The 19,806-nt window shown below is 42.0% G+C and overlaps 1 protein-coding gene across 1 annotated transcript; it reads left to right on the top strand.

Moving 5' to 3' along the window:
• Positions 1-4,899: 4,899 nt before the first annotated feature.
• tmem88bl (transmembrane protein 88b-like) lies at positions 4,900-12,179 on the top strand (the record flags this gene model as incomplete). The annotated part of the gene is made up of 2 exons (XM_083892147.1): positions 4,900-5,193; positions 11,952-12,179. 2 exons carry the CDS (start codon positions 4,900-4,902, stop codon positions 12,177-12,179), a joined length of 522 nt encoding a protein of 173 aa, XP_083748273.1.
• Between the last annotated feature and the right edge of the window lie 7,627 nt (positions 12,180-19,806).

Below are 19,806 nucleotides of genomic sequence, written 5' to 3'. Positions count from 1 at the left end.
TTTAGCTAACTTTAAGCTAACTTTAAGCTGACAGATCGGTAGATTTTTGCTTGGTGGCTTGCACGCTAACTAGCAAGATAGATAGATAGATAGATAGATAGATAGATAGATAGATAGATAGATAGATAGATAGATAGATAGATAGATAGATAGATAGATAGATAGATAGATAGATAGACAGCCACCAAGCAATAGATTCTTGCTTGGTGGCTTGCACGCTAACTAGCAAGATAGATAGATAGATAGATAGATAGATAGATAGATAGATAGATAGATAGATAGATAGATAGATAGATAGATAGATAGATAGATAGATAGATAGATAGATAGATAGATAGATAGATAGATAGATAGATAGATAGATAGATAGATAGATAGCAATTGTTTTAGCTAACTTGAAGCAAACTTTTAGCTGACAGATTGATAGATTCTTGCTTGGTGGCTTGCATGCTAACTAGATAGATAGATAGATAGATAGATAGATAGATAGATAGATAGATAGATAGATAGATAGATAGATAGATAGATAGATAGATAGATAGATAGATAGATAGATAGAAAGTTCACAGACAGTCCAGCAGGTGTCAGCAGATGTAGCAGAATCCTGTGACGCTCATCATCTCCTCTTCTCACTTTCCCCCCTCACTTTCTCTCTCTCTCTTCGCTCAGACATTGTTTTCCTTGTCCATGTCTTATAATCCCCTCTTATCCTCCACATCTTGCTCTGTGTAATTAAGTTTGAGCCGAACAAAGGTTAGCTGTCAGTCTGCACCGCAAAAAACAAATTGATTGTGAGCTTATCTGAGCACCGTACAGTTGACAATTCTCTGAGGGTGTGAGGGAGTGAGAGAGAGGACATTTCTGAGCTCACTTGTTCATTTCTAACACATTTATACGTTCAGTTGTTGTCTGTTCATCTTCCACATGGTACAAAATGAGCATTTATTTCCTTACAATAGCAGCTTTCTCACTTTTTTTTTTTACTATGCAGGAAGTCTACATGTGTGATCTCTTTGAATTCAAGTGTAAACTAATCTTGATTTTCCAGGATTATCTGATTACAGTGACACGTACTGTGCACAAACACACACTTAAAACAACTCCAGGAGCAAATGAAGTCACTGTTGTGTATTTATACTAGAATTAGAAGTGTTAATTATTTGAGACACATAGGTTTCATGCTCTTTACCATCAGTTATGGAGAGTGTGACTCTGGTATTCCCTCACAAACCTATTGAACAATGGTTTAATATCACTCATATTACAAAAACATCTTCATAAAACTCCATTTAAAGTCATTTTGTCAAAAGTAACGGGGAAAATTGTCTTCAGTTATCTTTGTCACAATGATATATTAACTATAAGTAAATATGATAAGCTTTATGGAGGGCTAAACAGTTAGTTAAAGTTGCATTTTTTAAACAGGTTTTGTTTGGTTCCCTCAGTCACATCATTTGACCTTGTAAACAATATCTGTGCAGCAATGATTGCACTTATTGAACAAGAGCAGGTGAGCAGTTAAATCAGCAGCAGAGTCACAACAAAAGGAACACAGATATATAATAGTTTCAGACTCCTCTCACAGCAGAATCCACTTAGGAAGGAGCTACAGATCGCTCACTTTCAGGACTTGAGAAATCCAAACTTTGTGCCTCCATCCATCAGACGTATAAACATCTGACACACCATTTTATTTCGTAGGACAATTTATCGTTTAAAAACTTTTAACAGTGGCTGAATACTCAGCAAAAATGGTAATGTATGATGGACTGATGATATGATGTATGTTCATGTTTATGACTCAAATTGATGCTTTTTTTTTCCTCCTTTTTTTTACACATATTAAAGCTGTAGTGTGTAACTTTTACATGTAAACAAATCTGTCCTATTGACCTCATCCTCAAATCTGCATGTTTTTATGACTGTGGGAAGAACCTGGAGAAAACCCACACACACACACACACACACACACACACACATGGGGAGAACATGCAAACTCCAGGGTTCTTCTTATGGTGGCCCCACAAGGACAAACACACCGACCCAAAACACATGCAGGAGTAGAAATCAGCTGCATATTCATGTTCTAATTAAGGTCTTTTAAAAAAAAGAAGTGAGAATGAAGTCATCCACAAGTTTCTTTTGCGTTGCATTTATCTCATTGCATTCGTTTTTTCTTTTCGTTTGCGTGTGTGCGTTTGAATCTGCAGCGTTTGCAACGCCTCTTGTTCCCGCCCGCCTGTGCACTGCTGCTGTATACACACAAACACTCCCTCAGTCAGGGGTGATAGTATTGCTTGACAGAGCCTGTTCATTCCTGTTCATGATAAATGGATTTAATTCATATAGCAGTGAGTATGTAATGTATACCGCTGTAAACACGTGTTTCCCCTCGCGTCCCTTTACATTTTATTAAAAACCGCTGCTTTCTCGTTCGTTTTTAAACTGCAAACTAAAACCGCTGTGCGCCCGCGGGAGCGCGCACTTAACGGGATTGCGCGCAGTCGGCGGGTGCCAGAGACGCACAGGAGAAGAAGAAGAAGAAGCTCCAGAGCAGCAGCAGAAACATCAGCATCAGTCCAGCGGTGCAAGGTTCAACTCACAGGTGTTTTTTCGCTCTTTCTTTCTCCTCTGCTTCGCGCAACAACTGTCATCACAGGAGTTTTAGTTAAAACTGAGGGAGGAATTGAACAATCGCAGCCAAAGGATTAACAGGATTTGTACCTGGAGGTAAGCAACAACATTTACATTTACGCTCTATGGGCTGAACGGCGCGTGAGGATGAGGATGAGTTTCAAGACAGGAAAAAATAACATCATTATCAACAAGTCTGTGATGATTAAACAGGATTTTATCACTAAGAGGAAGGACTTCATTATTGTATGTGTTTGGAGAAGAGAGTGTTCAGTCCAGTTGTGGTCCTGATGCTGATGCTGATGCTGATGCTGAGCAGTGATGGTCTGTGTGTGCAGCTTAGAAGCAGCAGGTTAAAAGGTTTTTGACAGATTCACTTTAAAATGACACGTATCGACAGACAATATAGGCCTGTGGTGGCTTTAGTGACATAAGCCTGATCGATGGCATTGATCGGGTGGAGTGATGGGGGGAACAGCTACAGTGTGTGTGTGTGTGTGTGTGTGTGTGTGTGTGTGTGTGTGTGTGTGTGTGTGTGTGTGTGTGTTCCACATGTAAAGAACCTAATGAGATATCGGCTGCATGCATGCACAGACCCAAAGGACAGTGAGTGTCACACCTAAATCTGTTCTTCTTCGAAATTCATGGTGTCATAAAAAAAAAAGTGATGTTGCAGAGTAATTTGTGAGTGAAACAGTCTGATTTAACATTTAACGACTGTATTATTTACATGCGTTATATTCATTCTACACTTCCCTCTGGTTATTCTGATTCTTTATTTCTAAGAGCTCAACCCTCTTGTGTTTATAAGACACTATATAAAAAACAGTACAGTTGCAGTGATTCATCAACTGTTTCATCATCGCACAATAAAAATGAGGGATTATTTTCTGCTGCGTTGGGGTTTAAAGAGTCCTCTTTCCCAACGTCTGGCAAAATAAAATGAAAAATCTTATAAAAAATCTGCTGAATCATATAGTATTACTTCCTGAAACACAACTCAAAATATGTATAATTATCCAATCAAAGGAAATCAACGCACAAGGACATTTTGTCAATGTAAATCATAAAAAGTGTCACTCTAATGGTGAAGTTCCTGAGTGTTTCTGTAGACATAAGGATAAGGTTCTTATAGTACACTCTTAGAAATAAGGGTTCCAAATGGGTTCCTTCTAGAAGGGCTGAGGGTCTACCTGGAACCATTTGCTTCAAGGGTTCTTGGTAACACTAATGGTTCCAGTAAGAACCATTTTGATCCAGAGAACCCTTTAAAACCCCTTTCCTGAATAAAGGGTTTTAAAAGGGTTCTTGGTAGAACCCTCCAAAAGGGTTCCAGGTGGAACCTTTGTAAAAAGGATCTACCTGGAGCCAAAAAGGGTTCTCCTATGAGGACAAGCCGAACCTATTATGGTTCTACTTAGCACTTTTATTTCTAAGAGTGTATACTGTATATATCTTCTTCAACCAAGAGTTTCTTTAATAAATGAGAACATGGTCCTAATCTTCTCAATTCCACAAAATTAAAAAAGTCACAAGTCTATTTCAACATTATGTCTCATCTGATATATCAACTAATAGCCAACATCATGAGTCCTTTAGTCTCAGTCATTCACTGAAACTTGATTTTCAGCCTTTTACTTTAAGATTAATGTTCAATTTAACATGCATAGACTGTTGTAATTCATTTATTTAACATTTAAAGGCGCCATATGTAAGATTGTGGCCAAAAACAGTTACTACACTCAAATTCAAAATACCAAGGTTCTTTTAGGTTTGGTTTTCTGACGTAACTGGCAACCCGTGGTTGCTCAGCAGCTGAGACTCTACTGACTGCAATGATTGGTAGACGGCGGTAGGTGGCGCCACATGCCAAAACATGATTTCAAAACATAAACATGATTTGCAGTCTGCAAAATATTTTTTTTTAATGCAAATATTTTGTCTGTACTGTTGTTGTTGGTGAGTTCAGTTTGTTATATGAACATTATTCCTGAGTCTCTGTGACATATTAGGAGGATTTTATGGCCAGTTGCTTTAGATTTATTACATAATGCACCTTTAACTCTTGGAAATATCAAAAATAAAATAATAAAATTGTGCGTCACAGTCAGAGACGTTGTAGTGTAAACTGGGCTGCAGTGGTTAGGGTCCCCATATAAAATGCAGCTTTACATTATTAAATTAACACAAAAAATCAAAAGGAAGTGTGTAACCAAGTTTGAATTAATCCAGAGTTTCCTAACAAAACATCTTCCCATCTTCAGGATGTGTGGTATGGACGTGGACCTGGACGATGGGGGTTCAGGTGATGGGGAGAAAGAGGAAGAGTTCTGGATCGGCGAGGGCGTGAAGATGCTGCCTCCTCCTGTGGCCCACAGTGAGGGCAGTGCGTGGGGAAGCCGCAGAGGTCGGTGCGGCTGCGTCACCTGCGGGGCCGGCCTCGTCCTCTGGAACCTCTGTGTGGTGTTGGCCTGTGTTCTGCTCCTCGCCGTGGTCTTCTCTGTGGTGCTGCTGCCCGCCGTGCTGCTGCTTTACGCCGGCTTCATGTGCCATTCGAGGGTGAGTTCTCTGCAGGATGCCAGTGTGTTTTTACCATGGAGGTATTATATGAACTGGATAGAGCACCGCCCCTTTGCTTCCGTTCATTCCTATGAAGCTGCTCACCCAGCGCATATGCCAAAAAAGTTTTTGGCTTCCGCGTTTATTTCCGGGTTATGAGGCCCATTTCCGGGTTATGAGGCCCATAGAGCATGCGCAGTAGTGTCGCTACCATATGAATATCTATAAAAGCCCATGTCCATGTCTCGAGGTTTTTACAGGCGTCTCTTTTACTATTGGGGTCAATGGGAAAATTGCTTTTTGGGCTCCATGGGGTTTTCTGTTGCAGTACCCACAGTGGCCACCATGTCAAAACTGTCTTCAAGGCAGAGGGGGCGGTGCTCTATCCAGTTCATATTATACATCCATGGTTTTTACTGTTGGTAACAAGCTGAGAGCTTAGAGTTTACTGTTATAGGAAGACAATGGTATCGCATACAATGGTGTTTTTTTCCACCTCGGCTTCGGCTTGCTTCTACTCTACACGGTTTGGTTGGTTTTCCATTATTACATAGTACCTCCTCAATGTGGGCGGAGTCATCACAGCACGTATCACTGCATGAAACTGCCACGACTTTGTTTTATACGCGACACCAACACAAACTGGAAAAGCACTCGGAGAGCGCAGACCTCCGCCAAGGCATTCAAAATAGCGTCTACGGATCACACCCAAAGTTGAATCACTTGTTCCTGGTCCCATTGCGAACATTTCCTGAAAATGTAATCCAAATCCGTCCGTGACTTTTGGAGTTATGTTGCTATAACAGACAGACTGACAAACTGCTTGGTGAAGGTCAACGAGTGCCTTGTGAAGCAGTTGTTTTCAGTGTAACTGAATCATTAGAATCAGTTACTTAAAAAAAGATTTGTTCAGTTCTTCCTCCATTTAACTCCTCTGTTAAATATTGAGATTCGGAGACATTTCCTTTGCTTAATGTTGGAGATTAACGCACATTTTCAGGTGTTTTTAACTGATTTACAGTTCAAAGTCACCCATCGTATCGCCTCGGCTCTAAAAATGTACCAGCTAATAATCACTAATGGAAAAGCAAAATAACAGTTGAGTCGATACTCAAGATGCTAGTAACTGGTGCAGGGCATTCACAAGGTGGGATAGAAATTATAGATAGTTCAGCTATTATTATTATTATATTTTTATACATATTTCACTGTATATCATGTTCATAATTCTTTCTGTATATAATGCACATAGACTTTAGTCCTTTTTGCTGCTGTAAGAAGTGGATTTCCCCTTCGTGGGATAAATAAAGTGTATCTCATTTTATCTGCCCATCTGAAATGATCTGAAACACGCTTACTCAGCGTTGTGGGTGGAAACCTGAACCTGCAACAACAAGACTGAGGAGGAGACTCCGTCGTCAACAGACTCCCGAGAAACCACCAGCTACGCATAAAACAAACCTTTTTTAAAAGGTTTATTATTTAAAAAATATCTGCTGGCTGTGAGTGGTTGGTTCGAGGGACGTCTTATACAGGATCTGTTGCAGAGAATTGTGTTAGTCCACTTTATCTCATGAGATAGTTTCAGTGGCAAGTGAATAAGAAGCATTTTTGTTTTATGCAGCACACTGCAGCGAGTGTTTGTGTACCAATGTTCCCTCAGTGAAGTCTTACAGACATCGAGTCAACTGTTAATTATGAAGGAAAACCATTACTCCATTACTGTGCTGGACTCATGTATGATCCCAGCATTTATCTCTTAATCTCTTGAGATTATTGAGTGACCCGTGAAAGTGCATAATCAATTTTTTATTAAGTGCTGTTGACACTTCACTGAGCAAACTGTTGAATGTGCTTTATAAATAATATAAAATAATATAATACATCTGCTTTATATAGCTATTAAACAGCATTTTCCATGTGTAAACTAAAGTTTCACTCCTCGTAAAACCTTTCCTGAAGAAAGTAGTTTTTCAACGGTTCTTGGTAACACTAATGGTTCCAGTAAGAACCATTTTGATCCAGAGAACCCTTTAAAACCTCTTCCCTGAATAAAGGGTTTTAAAAGGGTTCTTGGTGGAACCCTCCAAAAGGGTTCCAGGTGGAACCTTTATAAAAAGGTTCTACCTGGAGCCAAAAAGGGTTCTCCTATGAGGACAAGACGAAGAACCTTATATGGTTCTACTTAGCACTTTTAGGAGTTTGAGGTGTCAGTTTTATGAGATGATTCTTTTGTTTAGTGTCGCTGACAGCTACAGTAATGTTATTCAGCGCGAGTGAACGTCCTTGTTCCAGAGGCTGCGTTGTAAAGTACTAAAGGGTGAATTCCAATTCCTTGCTTAACCCTCAATCTCAAAAATGCGCGCTCCCTCTAGTGCAAGTGCTGTCCCGATTCTCAGAGAAATTAAGTTGAGGGCCAAGTTTAAGGGCTGTATCGCCCTCAATATTGAGATTTTCCGAGACCACCCTTGGGAGCAAGGGCTACCCAGAATGCATTGCGTGTTTTCACATAACAAAGATGGCGCCGAAAGCAGCGAAACAAGTACGCTACAAATTAAGTATTTTCTTTGTTACTAGAGATAGAACAAATATGAAAACCATTGTATTATCGTAGTTTAGGCCCATATTATGGATTACTGACGTCATTGTTGCATAACATTTATTTTTATTTTACGATCTTTTGTCAATAGCCGGCTGGTGCGGACAAGCGATCGTTTGCTATGGTTTACTTTTCAATAAGCCGTGGTGTGTGGTAACTGTCAGATGAATATGTCCGTGGTTGTGGTATTTGTATGAGTATCATCTTATAACTAACTGACAACCTAATAACTTGACTGACAAACGGATTGTAATAAATAATCCTGACGTAAATGTGTTCTTCTTCTTTTTTGGAGTTGACAGACGTCGCAGCTTTCGCGTTATTCTGCCCCCTACAGTCTGAAGACGTATCTGCATTTAAGGGGTGTCCCATTTCTAAGTGACAAAATAACCCTCAACACTTGGTCTTGAGGGGCCAGTTAAGAGTAAGGGGTGAGCTTGAGGGTTAAGATTGAGGGTTAAGATAGGAATTGGAATTGGCCCAAAGTTAGTGCTGTATATAAAAATACTACCAAAAAAAAACTACCAGAGAGTTACACAAAGATCTCAATATGGCAGACACGTGAATAACCTTTGTACAGAGCATCCCACAATCCATCAAACCTATTATAATCCATAGTTTTAATAAAAACCTGTGCTGATGAACCCACAGGCAACCATCAGTTATTGTGAAGAGTTAAATCATTGGCCGTGACATCAACTTAATACTGAGTTAAAGGTGAAATCAGACATTGCTGTTTTATAAAATAGTGTTTATGGCTCATTTCAATGCCCTCAAAGGAAGCACTTGCTGCAGGATTAGAGAGGATGTTGCTCTGCCTCAACACGACTGTACGATAACAAATCATTAACAGGGAGGAATCTGCCGCACTCCCACTGTTTAACTTTTACGATTTAGGCGAGTAAGTAAGCCCGTGTAATTTGTGGAGAGGATCATCTCTCATCAAGGCTCTTAAATGTCTCACTCAAACACCACAGTCTTTAGGAGAAAGTGTTCCTGACAGCTCCGTCCACACATCCTTAGTCTGACTGACACCTTCCTGTTGACGCTTCCTGTTCAGGCTCATTCTTCATGTTCCTGATCATTTATGAACGTCAAGCCTCATCATTAAAGGTGATGATTAAAGGTTGGGGGTTGGAGATCCTGGAAAAACTGTCTTCAGACTTCCCTCCAGAGCACAGGAACGAGCACAGATTCTGAACTTTTCAGCGATGCTAACTTTTTTGGATACTAGTTCAAATGACAACGTGATGCCGAAAAACAACAAATACTCTCAAAAGATCACAAAGACTTAAAGTTAAACTACTGGTCCACCTAGAACCCTTGAAAAACCCTTTCTTCAGGTAAAGGGTTTTTCAGAAACAAATGGTTCCAGGTAGAACCTCAGCCCTTGTAGAAGAACCCTTTTGGAACCCTTATTTCTAAGAGTGCACTGTAGAAACAGAGCCACCGTGTCATCACTTTCTGGGCTTTCGGTCGTCGCTACCGTTCAAACGCAGCGACCGATGTTCCCTCTCATCTTGGATCTGCTCTGCATCAGCCTTTTTCTTAGCAGTAGCTTTAGCATAAGCTCTGACGTCGTCTTCTGAGCATGTGTGATAAGTGCACGAAGAGGGTAGTGCATACCTTTTGAAATACCTGTCTGTTAGATTCAAACCAATCAAAGTTCCTCAATATATTGTTTTTGTTTAGATCACACAGGAAGTGATTCCTGTTAAGCCGAGACATATGGAGGCAACATCAGCAATGTACGAATGAATCAAAGATGGTGGCAAATAGGTTCAGGAGTATGACTGAAAATAGTGCTTTAAGTGGGTCAGTACGTACTGCTACGGAGTACCGGTACTTCTCAATTTTACCGGGACTTTTTACGGCGTACCTGGACTTCTCGTGAGCTCATAGTACCCTGTCCTGTTCTATTTCTCTCCCTGGATTTCCACCGGGCGCGATACGGCAGCGGAACGTCAGCGACGCGGTCACCGTTTCTGATCGCTTCCATTCTAATCAATTTGAGCACTTCCACCGGCAGCGTCCTTGAAGCGGCTCGCCGCGCCACAACGTTATCATCGCTAGTTTTTGCCGTTGCCGTTGCTAAATCCCGTCAAACTCAACAGAGCAGATCGCACCAGACAGCAATAATATCCATGTTGTGGGTCCTCCTAAATCAGTGTATTTGCCCATTTAAGTTGCACTGCAATCAAATATTTAGGTCTAAAATAATAGACAGTCATTGTCTACTGTTTTGTTATGATATGTGTGTCTGTAAAATGATGAAGGACATAGCATACAATAAATGTGACGTTGTTTCTGCTCATGAAAACTAAACAGAAGCAGAATAAAAACATCAAAACAAAAGTTACACACTGCAGCTTTAAGTCTGTAACGAGGTGATGCTCTTTTTATTAGCACGAGATCATTAGGACAATTAAAACAAATGAGTGAACGTGGGTGCAGAACGACTCTAATCGTGATTATTAGAGCGGAGCAAAAATGTCAACTCGGCTCAAACTGTGTCAGTCGGAGCGTTCTTCCTGTTTCGAGAGAGAAGAAAACCACCGACAAGACAAGACTCTGTGATTTGTTGCCTGTAACATGTGAACACTAACTCACTGACAGCACGGCCGGGGAGGGAAAGTACTCAGTGAAAGCACAGTGTGTGCACTTCACAGGTGTGTGCACGCACACGCGCAATGTGCGTGCACGTGTGTGCTTGTGTGTGTGTGTTGCTAGGGGACATTTGTAGGAGGTTAAAATCCTTTCAAAAAGCTTGCATTTGTCAAGCATGAGGGCTTCAAATGCAACCACATCATGTTGATAGAGTCTGAGTGTGTGTGTGTGTGTGTGTGTGTGTGTGTGTGTGTGTGTGTGTGTGTGTGTGTGTGTGTGTGTGTGTGTGTGTGTGTGTGTGTGTTGTATACTCTCTCATAAATGTTAGTGCACACTCCTGCAGCTGCTACCCTCACATGCTCTCTCATCCCTCATGTTCCACCATTATTCCTTTATTGTTGTCTTTTGTTCCTCCCTCTCTCTCTCCCTCCCCCTGCTGGTGATTGACAGCTGTGGTTTTTACAGCTCTGGATGGGAACAGGGAGGAACTCCGCTCCACTTCACACAATATCCCACTGCTTCATCCTCGTTTAACATAATGCACACACACACACACACACACACACACACACACACACACACACACACACACACACACACACACACACACACACACACACACACACACACACACACACACACACACACACGTGAGCACCTGGGCTGAAGCTAACCGCTAGATTCATAGTTAAATGATCCGTGATTAGTGAAGTGATTATTAGAGTCATTGGATAATAAACCGCACAATCACTGTGCATCGTTCAACTAGTCAGTACACTTTACACATGGAGATGCTGTATGGAAGAGTAACGCAGAAAAAGCCTTTTCTCTGCACCCACCACACACAGAGTCAGTTGAGGTATGCTAAAGCACAATTAGGGCTCTATTTAAGATTTATGCTAACATTTAAAGGGGACATAATATGCAAAATAATTTTTAATCCTTATATTTGGGACTCTGGAGGCCCTATGAGTCGGCAAAGTGTGAAAAAAGACGACTCAGTCATGTTTTTGTGGTCCTCCTCAGTCTAAGTACAGGAGATAAAACATGCGATGTTGACTTCCGCACTCATTGCTACGTCACAATGAGACATTCCGCTTTGTCCCTAAAAAATGCGAGAGTTCAGGCGAGGGCGATAGTAGCCGGATGTGCAAAGTGTTCTTTTCTTGGCTGCACAGAGTTCAACACAAACTTCCAGCCTCAGAGGATTTACATTTTATATATATGACGGCAATAATGATGGCTTTTCCAAATGCTGACTGCTGTAAGGCGGTAGTTTCCTGTGTCTCATTTGCATATTTAAAGAGACAGACACTCAAAAGCGAGCATTCTGAACAGGGCTGTTTTGGCAGAGTGATTGAACTGCTGTGGTGTTTGAAGATATTTTGACCAAAGCATGTCACAGACATCAGGGAACTAGGTTAGCTTGGAGAAATAGGGAAATAATATGTCTATTTTAAATGATCCTTGATTCGTGAAATAAATAAACCACACAATTAAGCTTTATGTGTAGATTTAATCACGTCATGTCCTCTGTTTGTGTGTCTCACAGGTACTCGACTCGCCCTCCGCCGTTTGCCGCTACCTTGACGACAACAGCTGCTCCGCCCTCATCATCCTGGGCTTCGTGATGATGTCGCCGCTGGTGGTCGTGGCGGCGGCCATCTTCTGCGGGCTCCTGCGCAGGTTTCGACTCCTGCTCCTCGTTCAGCCGCTCGCGCGAGCCTGGTACAGCGGTCGGCTGCTGGAGTGGACGGGCGGCGTCCACGCCTGGGTGTGAGGTGGAGCGGCGGTCGCCGAGGGTCAGCAGTTACAGAAATACACTGTTTAACACGAAGTCCTTTCATGAATCATTTGGTAGATTTGGAGATTGTAAAGTTTAGTTTTTCTGAAGTGTGTTTATATGAGATACTGACACTTTTTCCAAGCTGGAAACTAAAGCGTGTTTGTCACCAAAGTCCACAGAGAAAATGAGTGATTTGACATCAAGACACTCAGGAGTTGTTGCTCCACTGGTTCAAATGTGTTCAAATTTGTCAGTTTGTCATTATCTGAGTGACACTAACCTCCTCTGGACTTTGGTCCCGGAGAGCGAGCAGTTTACAAACTTCAGCTTCCAGCGGGAAAAGACTGAGTGATGGGAAAATAACAATCAATTCAATTCAATTTTATTTGTATAGCGCCGAATCACCATACGTTATGTCAAGGTTCTGTACATAGAGCCGAGGAACCCAACAGTTCACACAATGACCAAACTCTGGAGGCAACAGAACCATACTCAAAGGACCATGTGCGACCATCTGCCTAGACAGGTTGGGGTGAAAGGAAAAATGTGGGACAGAGACAAAGAACAAGAGGGAGGTGAGACAGAGACAGAAGAGAAAAACTATTTAATTTTTTGGGAAAAAAACACAAATTGCACAGCGAGAGTCAAGCAGCAGTCAGATTAACTTAGAAAATTGGAAACAGTTAGCGCTAAAAACAATATTAGCAGGACTTAACTCATCTCCATGTAGCCTCTGTTCTGTTGCTACAAACTGAACGATGTCTCCTTTATTTCACCCTCCTGCACATTTTTGTGATTCTTTACACAAAACAAAACGAGATTTCGTTGAAGTTTATTGTAGCAATTTTCCACTGCTGTCTTTTGGGGGGGATTTGAATTGGATTTTTTTGTGTGATTATTATAATAGTGATGTCTTTGTAGTTTAACCTGACATTCTAACAAAAATGACCCAGATTACCCAGGTTACCGGGCAATTTCTGTTCAACTGTGTGGTTTTGTACGGCTTGGTTGCTAACCGCGCTTTAGCGTGGATTATTCACGATAACGTGTCGCTGTGTGAAGTTTGTTTGCAGTTGGTCGGACTAAGAGTGCAGAGTGTAACCGCAAGCGTCCTGTTTCGTTGAACTGTTCCGTGGCTAACGTCAAATGTTTGCATACAAGGACTTTGAGGATCGAACTCGAACAAATCGATCCGATGTAGCATCATCGTGTTGTGTGACACATTATTTTCCTTTTTAGTGGATCAAAGAAAAGAAAAACAGCAGCAGACATAGTCAGTGTGACAGAGTCATGACTGTTTAGTGGGAGCCAGGTGTGGAAGAAGCATTTGAATCTTCAGACCTGGAACTTCTAACGCTGCGTCTTTGCTGTTTTTAAATCCGTCCTCCACACGCAAACACACTTTATCACCGTGTCCCCGTTCTGTAATTACTGTAATTAAGCGTTGACTTTTTTTAAAGGTTTCAGCTCTCAATAGAAAACCTTGAAGTCGTCATTAAATGTTATTTATTTATTTGTCTTTTTAGCGGTCCATGTCCCAGTCCCAGTATATTTGTGCACTAGACTGGACCGAGTGCAGTGGATATATTTTTTTTATTTTTTTATTTATTTTTCTCTAGTGAGTAAATATGTGAAATTAAATTGTGTCTAGCTCAGGTTTAGTTTATTTATTTATTTATTTATTACCGTGTTGTCATGAAACACATTGTCATGTTCAGACCTTCCATCAATAAAATGAGGAGTTTTTTCCCCCCCCTCTCTCGTTTTCTCGTTTGTGTTGTGATTTGTTAATAAAGTTTTTAAAAAAGGTAATAATTGTCTCGAACAGACATAACAAACATGATAATAACCTCCATTATAAGAGCATTGGCTCTGGTCCTCTTCACCCTCAGTTTACCTTTGGTCCAATACAATCCAACTTTATTTACAAAGCACTTAAAAACGACAACGGCTGAAACAAAGTGCTGTACAACACAGATAAATAATAAAACAAATAAATACATACAAATAGACCTCAGATTTAAGACATGCGTTTTAGGATGCACTGTAATCAGCTAAATTTTGATTATGTTGGTTATCTGGTCCATCTGTCCTGGTGATTTATGCACTCCATTAAACCTCCTGGACATTGTTTATATTGACAGATACAGAGTCTGCAGTGTTGAGGTGTCTGCTCTCAGCACCAGCCTCTCTGCATTGTTTCTCAAAACACCTGCTTCACAAAAGCCAGCAAAAACAAAAGATTTGTGCTCTTCAATAATTTAACCACAGGACAAGGATGTACAAAAAACAACAAAAACAACAACAACAACAACTGACAATTGTCTGGTCAGAAACCACGAGACAAATGTCAACGAGCGTGCAAACTGACGCGTTGTTGCTCAGCTCACGACCTTCAAACATATTCAATTACATAATATATATATATATATATATATATATATATATATATATATAAATAGTACATCATACCTTCACTGTGTTTGTGAATCATGACAGACTTGGTTATAATTTATTCAAGGGTAAAACACAACATGGTGTCCCTTCCAGATGCAGCAGCATCAAAACTGGAAAGCACTTTACCTCAGAGCCTCAGCGTGGTCGTGTGTCGGTGAAAAACACCGCACAAACACAGCAGGCACAGCTATTTTCTTCATTATGTTGGTTATTAGTCAGCACACTTCCTTTAGAATTAGAAGGCACGGCTTACCTGGGACCAATAAAAGTGTGCATGTTTTTTCTATTGCCATTATATTTATATTGGAATCAGCTTTAAGATAATAACAAAGTAAAATGTCTATTACAGCTTTAAAGAGAGCTTAAAAAGAGAAACAAGAGCAGAAGACGGCCCTGACGGAGGAAACTCAACAAGTTAAATTACAAATGGCTCCGAGCTCACATTCACTATCAGTTTGCTCCTCTTTTTAGTATTCAACAGGGCCGTTTCTAGCTGTTTGGGGGCCCTATGCAAGATACTATTTGGGGGCCCCTATTTTTTTCAAACTCGAGGTAGAGATTCCTAACCTTTTCTGATTACCCCAACACTTACATGCTTTGCAAATACATGCATAATGAATGCATCCAATACATGCAAATAAAGACAGGTACTTTTAATCCTCAAAAATATAATAAAATATCAGTCTGAACTTGCAGTTTGGGGGCCCCCTGGTGGCTGTGGGGCCCTATCCAGCTGCGTAGTCCGCATATAGCAAGAAACAGCTCTGGTATTCAGCCTCACCAATGATCACTATCTACACTCTTAGAAATACAAGTGCTTAGTAGAAACATATAAGGTTCTTCGACTTGTCCTCATAGGAGAACCCTTTTTGACCCTGGAACCCTTTTGGAGGGTTCCACCAAGAACCCTTTTAAAACCCTTTATTCATGAAAGTGGTTTTAAAGGGATCTCTGGATCAAAATGGTTCTTACTGGAACCATTAGTGTCACCAAGAACCCTTGAAAAACCCTTTCCTTCGGCAAATGGTTCAAGGTAGAACCTCAGCCCTTGTAGAAGAACCCTTTCTGAACCCTTATTTCTAAGAGAGGATTAGCTGTAATATTTGAAATGACCATGCTGTAAGGAAACCAAATCCACAGCTACCTTTCCTGACATGCATTTATACAAACTTAAAACGAGATAAATTCCGTGTTATCATTCAAAACCGGCCACTTTACAACAGAGAAAATGAGCTAGCTAGCTTTGGAGATGGACGAGCAGGTTTTAAATTATAGACAGAGCCAGGGAAGCTCTTCACCCTGATAGTTATTTAACTTTTATTCTATTTCCCCAAGGATCGAGCTGTCACGTCACGTCATCGCCCTCCTGCAGCCTTACCTTGCAGCCAGGTACGTTCTCAGAATCTTATTTTAAACGCATTAGAAAACATTTGAACATTCCTGACCTCTGCGCTCAACCTAGCAAATTAATCTGCAGGATTAAACAACAACCAGGAGGCTCTGATCTTTAAACACCAAAGCGAAACATGACCTTCTGCAACAACATGAAGCTGGACATGATGATGATGTGAGCTGCAGCAGTAGTGAATACACTCTCTGTATCCTCAGCTCCTGTAGTTTCTCTTCTATTCATTTAATCTGCCTCTATGGCAGCAGCGTTTTTGTGCTGTGCTTATAGAACCTGTTTGTTTGTGCAGTATAATATGGGATGCGTACGCGTGTGTGTGCGTCTCTTATAATGTTTCCCCCCGAGCGGCCAAGAGAATAACCACGAGCGTTAGCACGCAGATGTTCAACAACACGAGTGAGCGAGCAAAGATTCAGATTCCTCGCTCCTTTACCTCTGCACAGGCTGTTGTGGCCAAACAGGAATACAGGTGGATAATTACAGACAGGCAGCAGCGAGGCGTGAGGTTGTCCAGGCTGGGGTGGAGGTGTGCAGACAGGAAGACTTTAATTGGCTTAATGAACCTCGTGTCACATAGGGTCGGATTATACACACTCATCCAATTAGCTGCTGCCAAAGGTTGGAGGGATGGAAATCCTCCGGGGGGGGATGAACGTTGGCGGTATCACGAGCTGGAGATGGACGTAACGAACAGCGATATAGACATGATTGTGTATGTATTTAAAATAGTTTGCCATTAAAGGTGCATTATGTAATAAATCTAAATCAACTGGCCATAAAATCCTCCTAATATGTCACAGAGACTCAGGAATAATGTTCATATAACAAACTGAACTCACCAACAACAACAGTACAGACAAAATATTTGCATTAAAAAACAATATTTTGCAGACTGCAAATCATGTTTATGTTTTGAAATCATGTTTTTGGCATGTGGCGCCACCTACCGCCATCTACCAATCATTGCAGTCAGTAGAGTCTCAGCTGCCAAGCAACCACGGGTTTCCAGTTACGTCAGAAAACGAAACCTAAAAGACCTCGGTATTTTGAATTTACATTTACATTTACATTTAGGGCATTTGGCAGACGCTTTTGTCCAAAGCGACTGACAATAAGTACATTTGTCACAAGAAAGGAACTTTCCATAAGTGCTATGATACAAGTGCTGAAGGTAGGAACCTATTAGTACTTTAGTTCAGTGCTATGTAGGGTCGAGGTGAAGTCTGAACAAGTGAGTCTTGAGTCTTTTGCAAAAGATGGCCAGCATATCTGCTGTCCTGACGTTGGTCGGAAGTTCGTTCCACCACTGAGGTGCCAGAGCAGAAAAGAGTCGGGACTTCGTTGACCGGCCTTTGTTTGCTCTCAGGGATGGCGGTACCAGACGGCCGGCTGAGGTAGTAGAGCGAAGTGCTTGAGCTGGGGTGTGTGGTCTGATCAGTGTTTGGAGGTAGACTGGTGCAGTTCGGTTGATGGCTTTGAAGGCCAGCACCATGGTCTTAAATCTAATGCGGGCCGCAACAGGAAGCCAGTGGAGGTCACGGAGGAGTGGGGGTCACATGGGAGAATTTGGGTAGATTGAAAACGAGGCGCACTGCAGCGTACTGGATACGTTGCAACGGTTTAGTCGCAGAGGCAGGGAGTCCAGCCAATAGCGAGTTGCAGTAGTCGAGGCGGGAGATGACCAGGGATTGAACCAGGAGTTGCGTTGCTTCCTTTGTGAGGAGGGGCCGGATCCTTCGGATGTTGTAGAGGGCAAATCTGCAGGATAGGGCTACCGCGATGATGTTGGGGGTGCAGGAAAGTCCGTCGTCGAGGATTACACCCAGATTCTTTGCAGTTGATGATGGCGATACAGTGACGTCTTCAACAGTGACCAACAGGTCCATGTGAGGGCAGTTTTTTCCCGGGATGAAGAGAAGTTCAGTTTTACTAAGGTTGAGCTTGAGATGATGAGCAGTTGTCCAAGTGGAAATGTCTGCCAGACATTCCGAGATGCGCGTGGCAACATGGGTGTTGGAGGATGGTGGGAAGGAGAGAAATAGCTGGGTGTCATCAGCATAACATTGGTAAGAGAAACCATGTAATGTGATTGCAGAGCCTAGTGATCTGGTGTATCGTGAAAACAGAAGCGGTCCTAGTAATGAGCCTTGAGGGACACCAGTATCCAGGGAGCAGGGTTTGGACAAGGAGCCATTCCACGTGACCTGAAAGGTGCGTTCTGTCAGGTATGATGTGAACCAGGTTAGGGCAGAGCCGGTAACGCCAAGTTTGGCCAGAGTGCAGAGGAGGATTTGGTGGTTGACTGTGTCAAACGCAGAGTATAGGTCGAGGAGGATGAGGACCGAAGAGAGGGACGAGGCTCTGGCGGCCCGGAGCGACTCAGTCACTGTGAGGAGGGCCGTCTCAGTGGAGTGAGCCGTCCTGAAGCCTGACTGATTAGGGTCAAGGAGGTCGTTTTGTGAAAGGTAAGAAGACAGTTGGTTGAAGACAGCACGTTCCAGGGTTTTTGAGAGGAACGAGAGAAGCATTTGAATGCAGTAACTGTTTTTGACCACATTCTTACATATGGCACCTTTAAGTAGAAGCTTAATTATTTACTTTAATAGTTGGGGGGGAAACAGAAACCTCATATAATACACAACTCTTTACAGTTGTATGCAAAAGTTTACTTTAAAGGGGAAATAAGTAGTTTATAGTGCCATCTAGAGGAGAGGCTGAAATTTACAACAAAGACCTGCTGCTCTGCTCACCCCCTCCCTTCCCTGAGCGCTACGGTATTCGCAGCTGGTCAAATGTCGTCCTTGTTGTCTTTCTCCGTGTCAGCAGATGAGGTTCGTGAGGCGAGGGAGAGGGCGAGCTACCGCGGCCGTAGCAGACGAAGTGGAGAGAGTGGAGGCGGGACTTCCGCTACAAGTAAAGAGACGCTTGTTTTGTTCTCTTGCGTTTGTCCTTACAGGCTCCGGTAGAAACATGGCGTCTCGCTGCTAACAGTGGCAATGCAACCGCGGCCCGCGACCATGTTATTTTACATGACTTTTTGAAACACTACGAAAATGAAACAACAACTATTATACAGCGACTAGACAATGCAGGAGCACATAATATGTATAAAAAAGTGGATTTTGGGTTATATAAACCCATAAATACTACACATTGTCCCTTTAAGTTAATTTTAAGCTCTCCGTTTCAACTGTGAGGAACATTGTGAGGAACTGGAAGACCACAGGCACAGTTCTAGTTAAGGCCCGAAGTGGCAGACCAAGAGTCAACCCACAGAGCAGCTCCAAAGACCTACAACATCATCTTGTTGCAGATGGTGTCGCTGTGCATCGTTCAACTAGTCTGCGCACTTTACACAAGGAGATGCTGTATGGAAGAGTAACGCAGAAAAAGCCTTTTCTCTGTACCCACCACACACAGAGTCGGTTGAGGTATGCTAAAGCACATTTGGACAAGCCAGCTTCATTTTGGAATAAGGAGCTGTGGACTGATGAAACTAAAATAGAGTTATTTGGGACAATAAAATTTGGTGGCGGTTCCATCATGCTGTGGGGCTGTGTGGCTTCTACTAGTTAGCGTTAGCATCAGCTAGCGTTCTGACGCTAAAGTTAGCTGCTGTTCCAGTCTGTGTCCCCGTTAGTTCGACAAAGTCAGCGTTATCTTTCTTTTGTCTTCCGTGGACCTCTAAGTATCATGAAGTTCTTCTTCTACAGCTTTAAAACTTTCCATATCATATTGTCTAGTTTTGCCTTCTTA

The sequence above is a fragment of the Microchirus variegatus genome, assembly GCF_963457635.1.
Source record: "Microchirus variegatus genome assembly, chromosome: 7".
Lineage (NCBI taxonomy): Eukaryota > Metazoa > Chordata > Actinopteri > Pleuronectiformes > Soleidae > Microchirus > Microchirus variegatus.
Note: the sequence above shows the minus strand (reverse complement) of the source record. Positions and strands in the feature narration are given on the sequence as shown.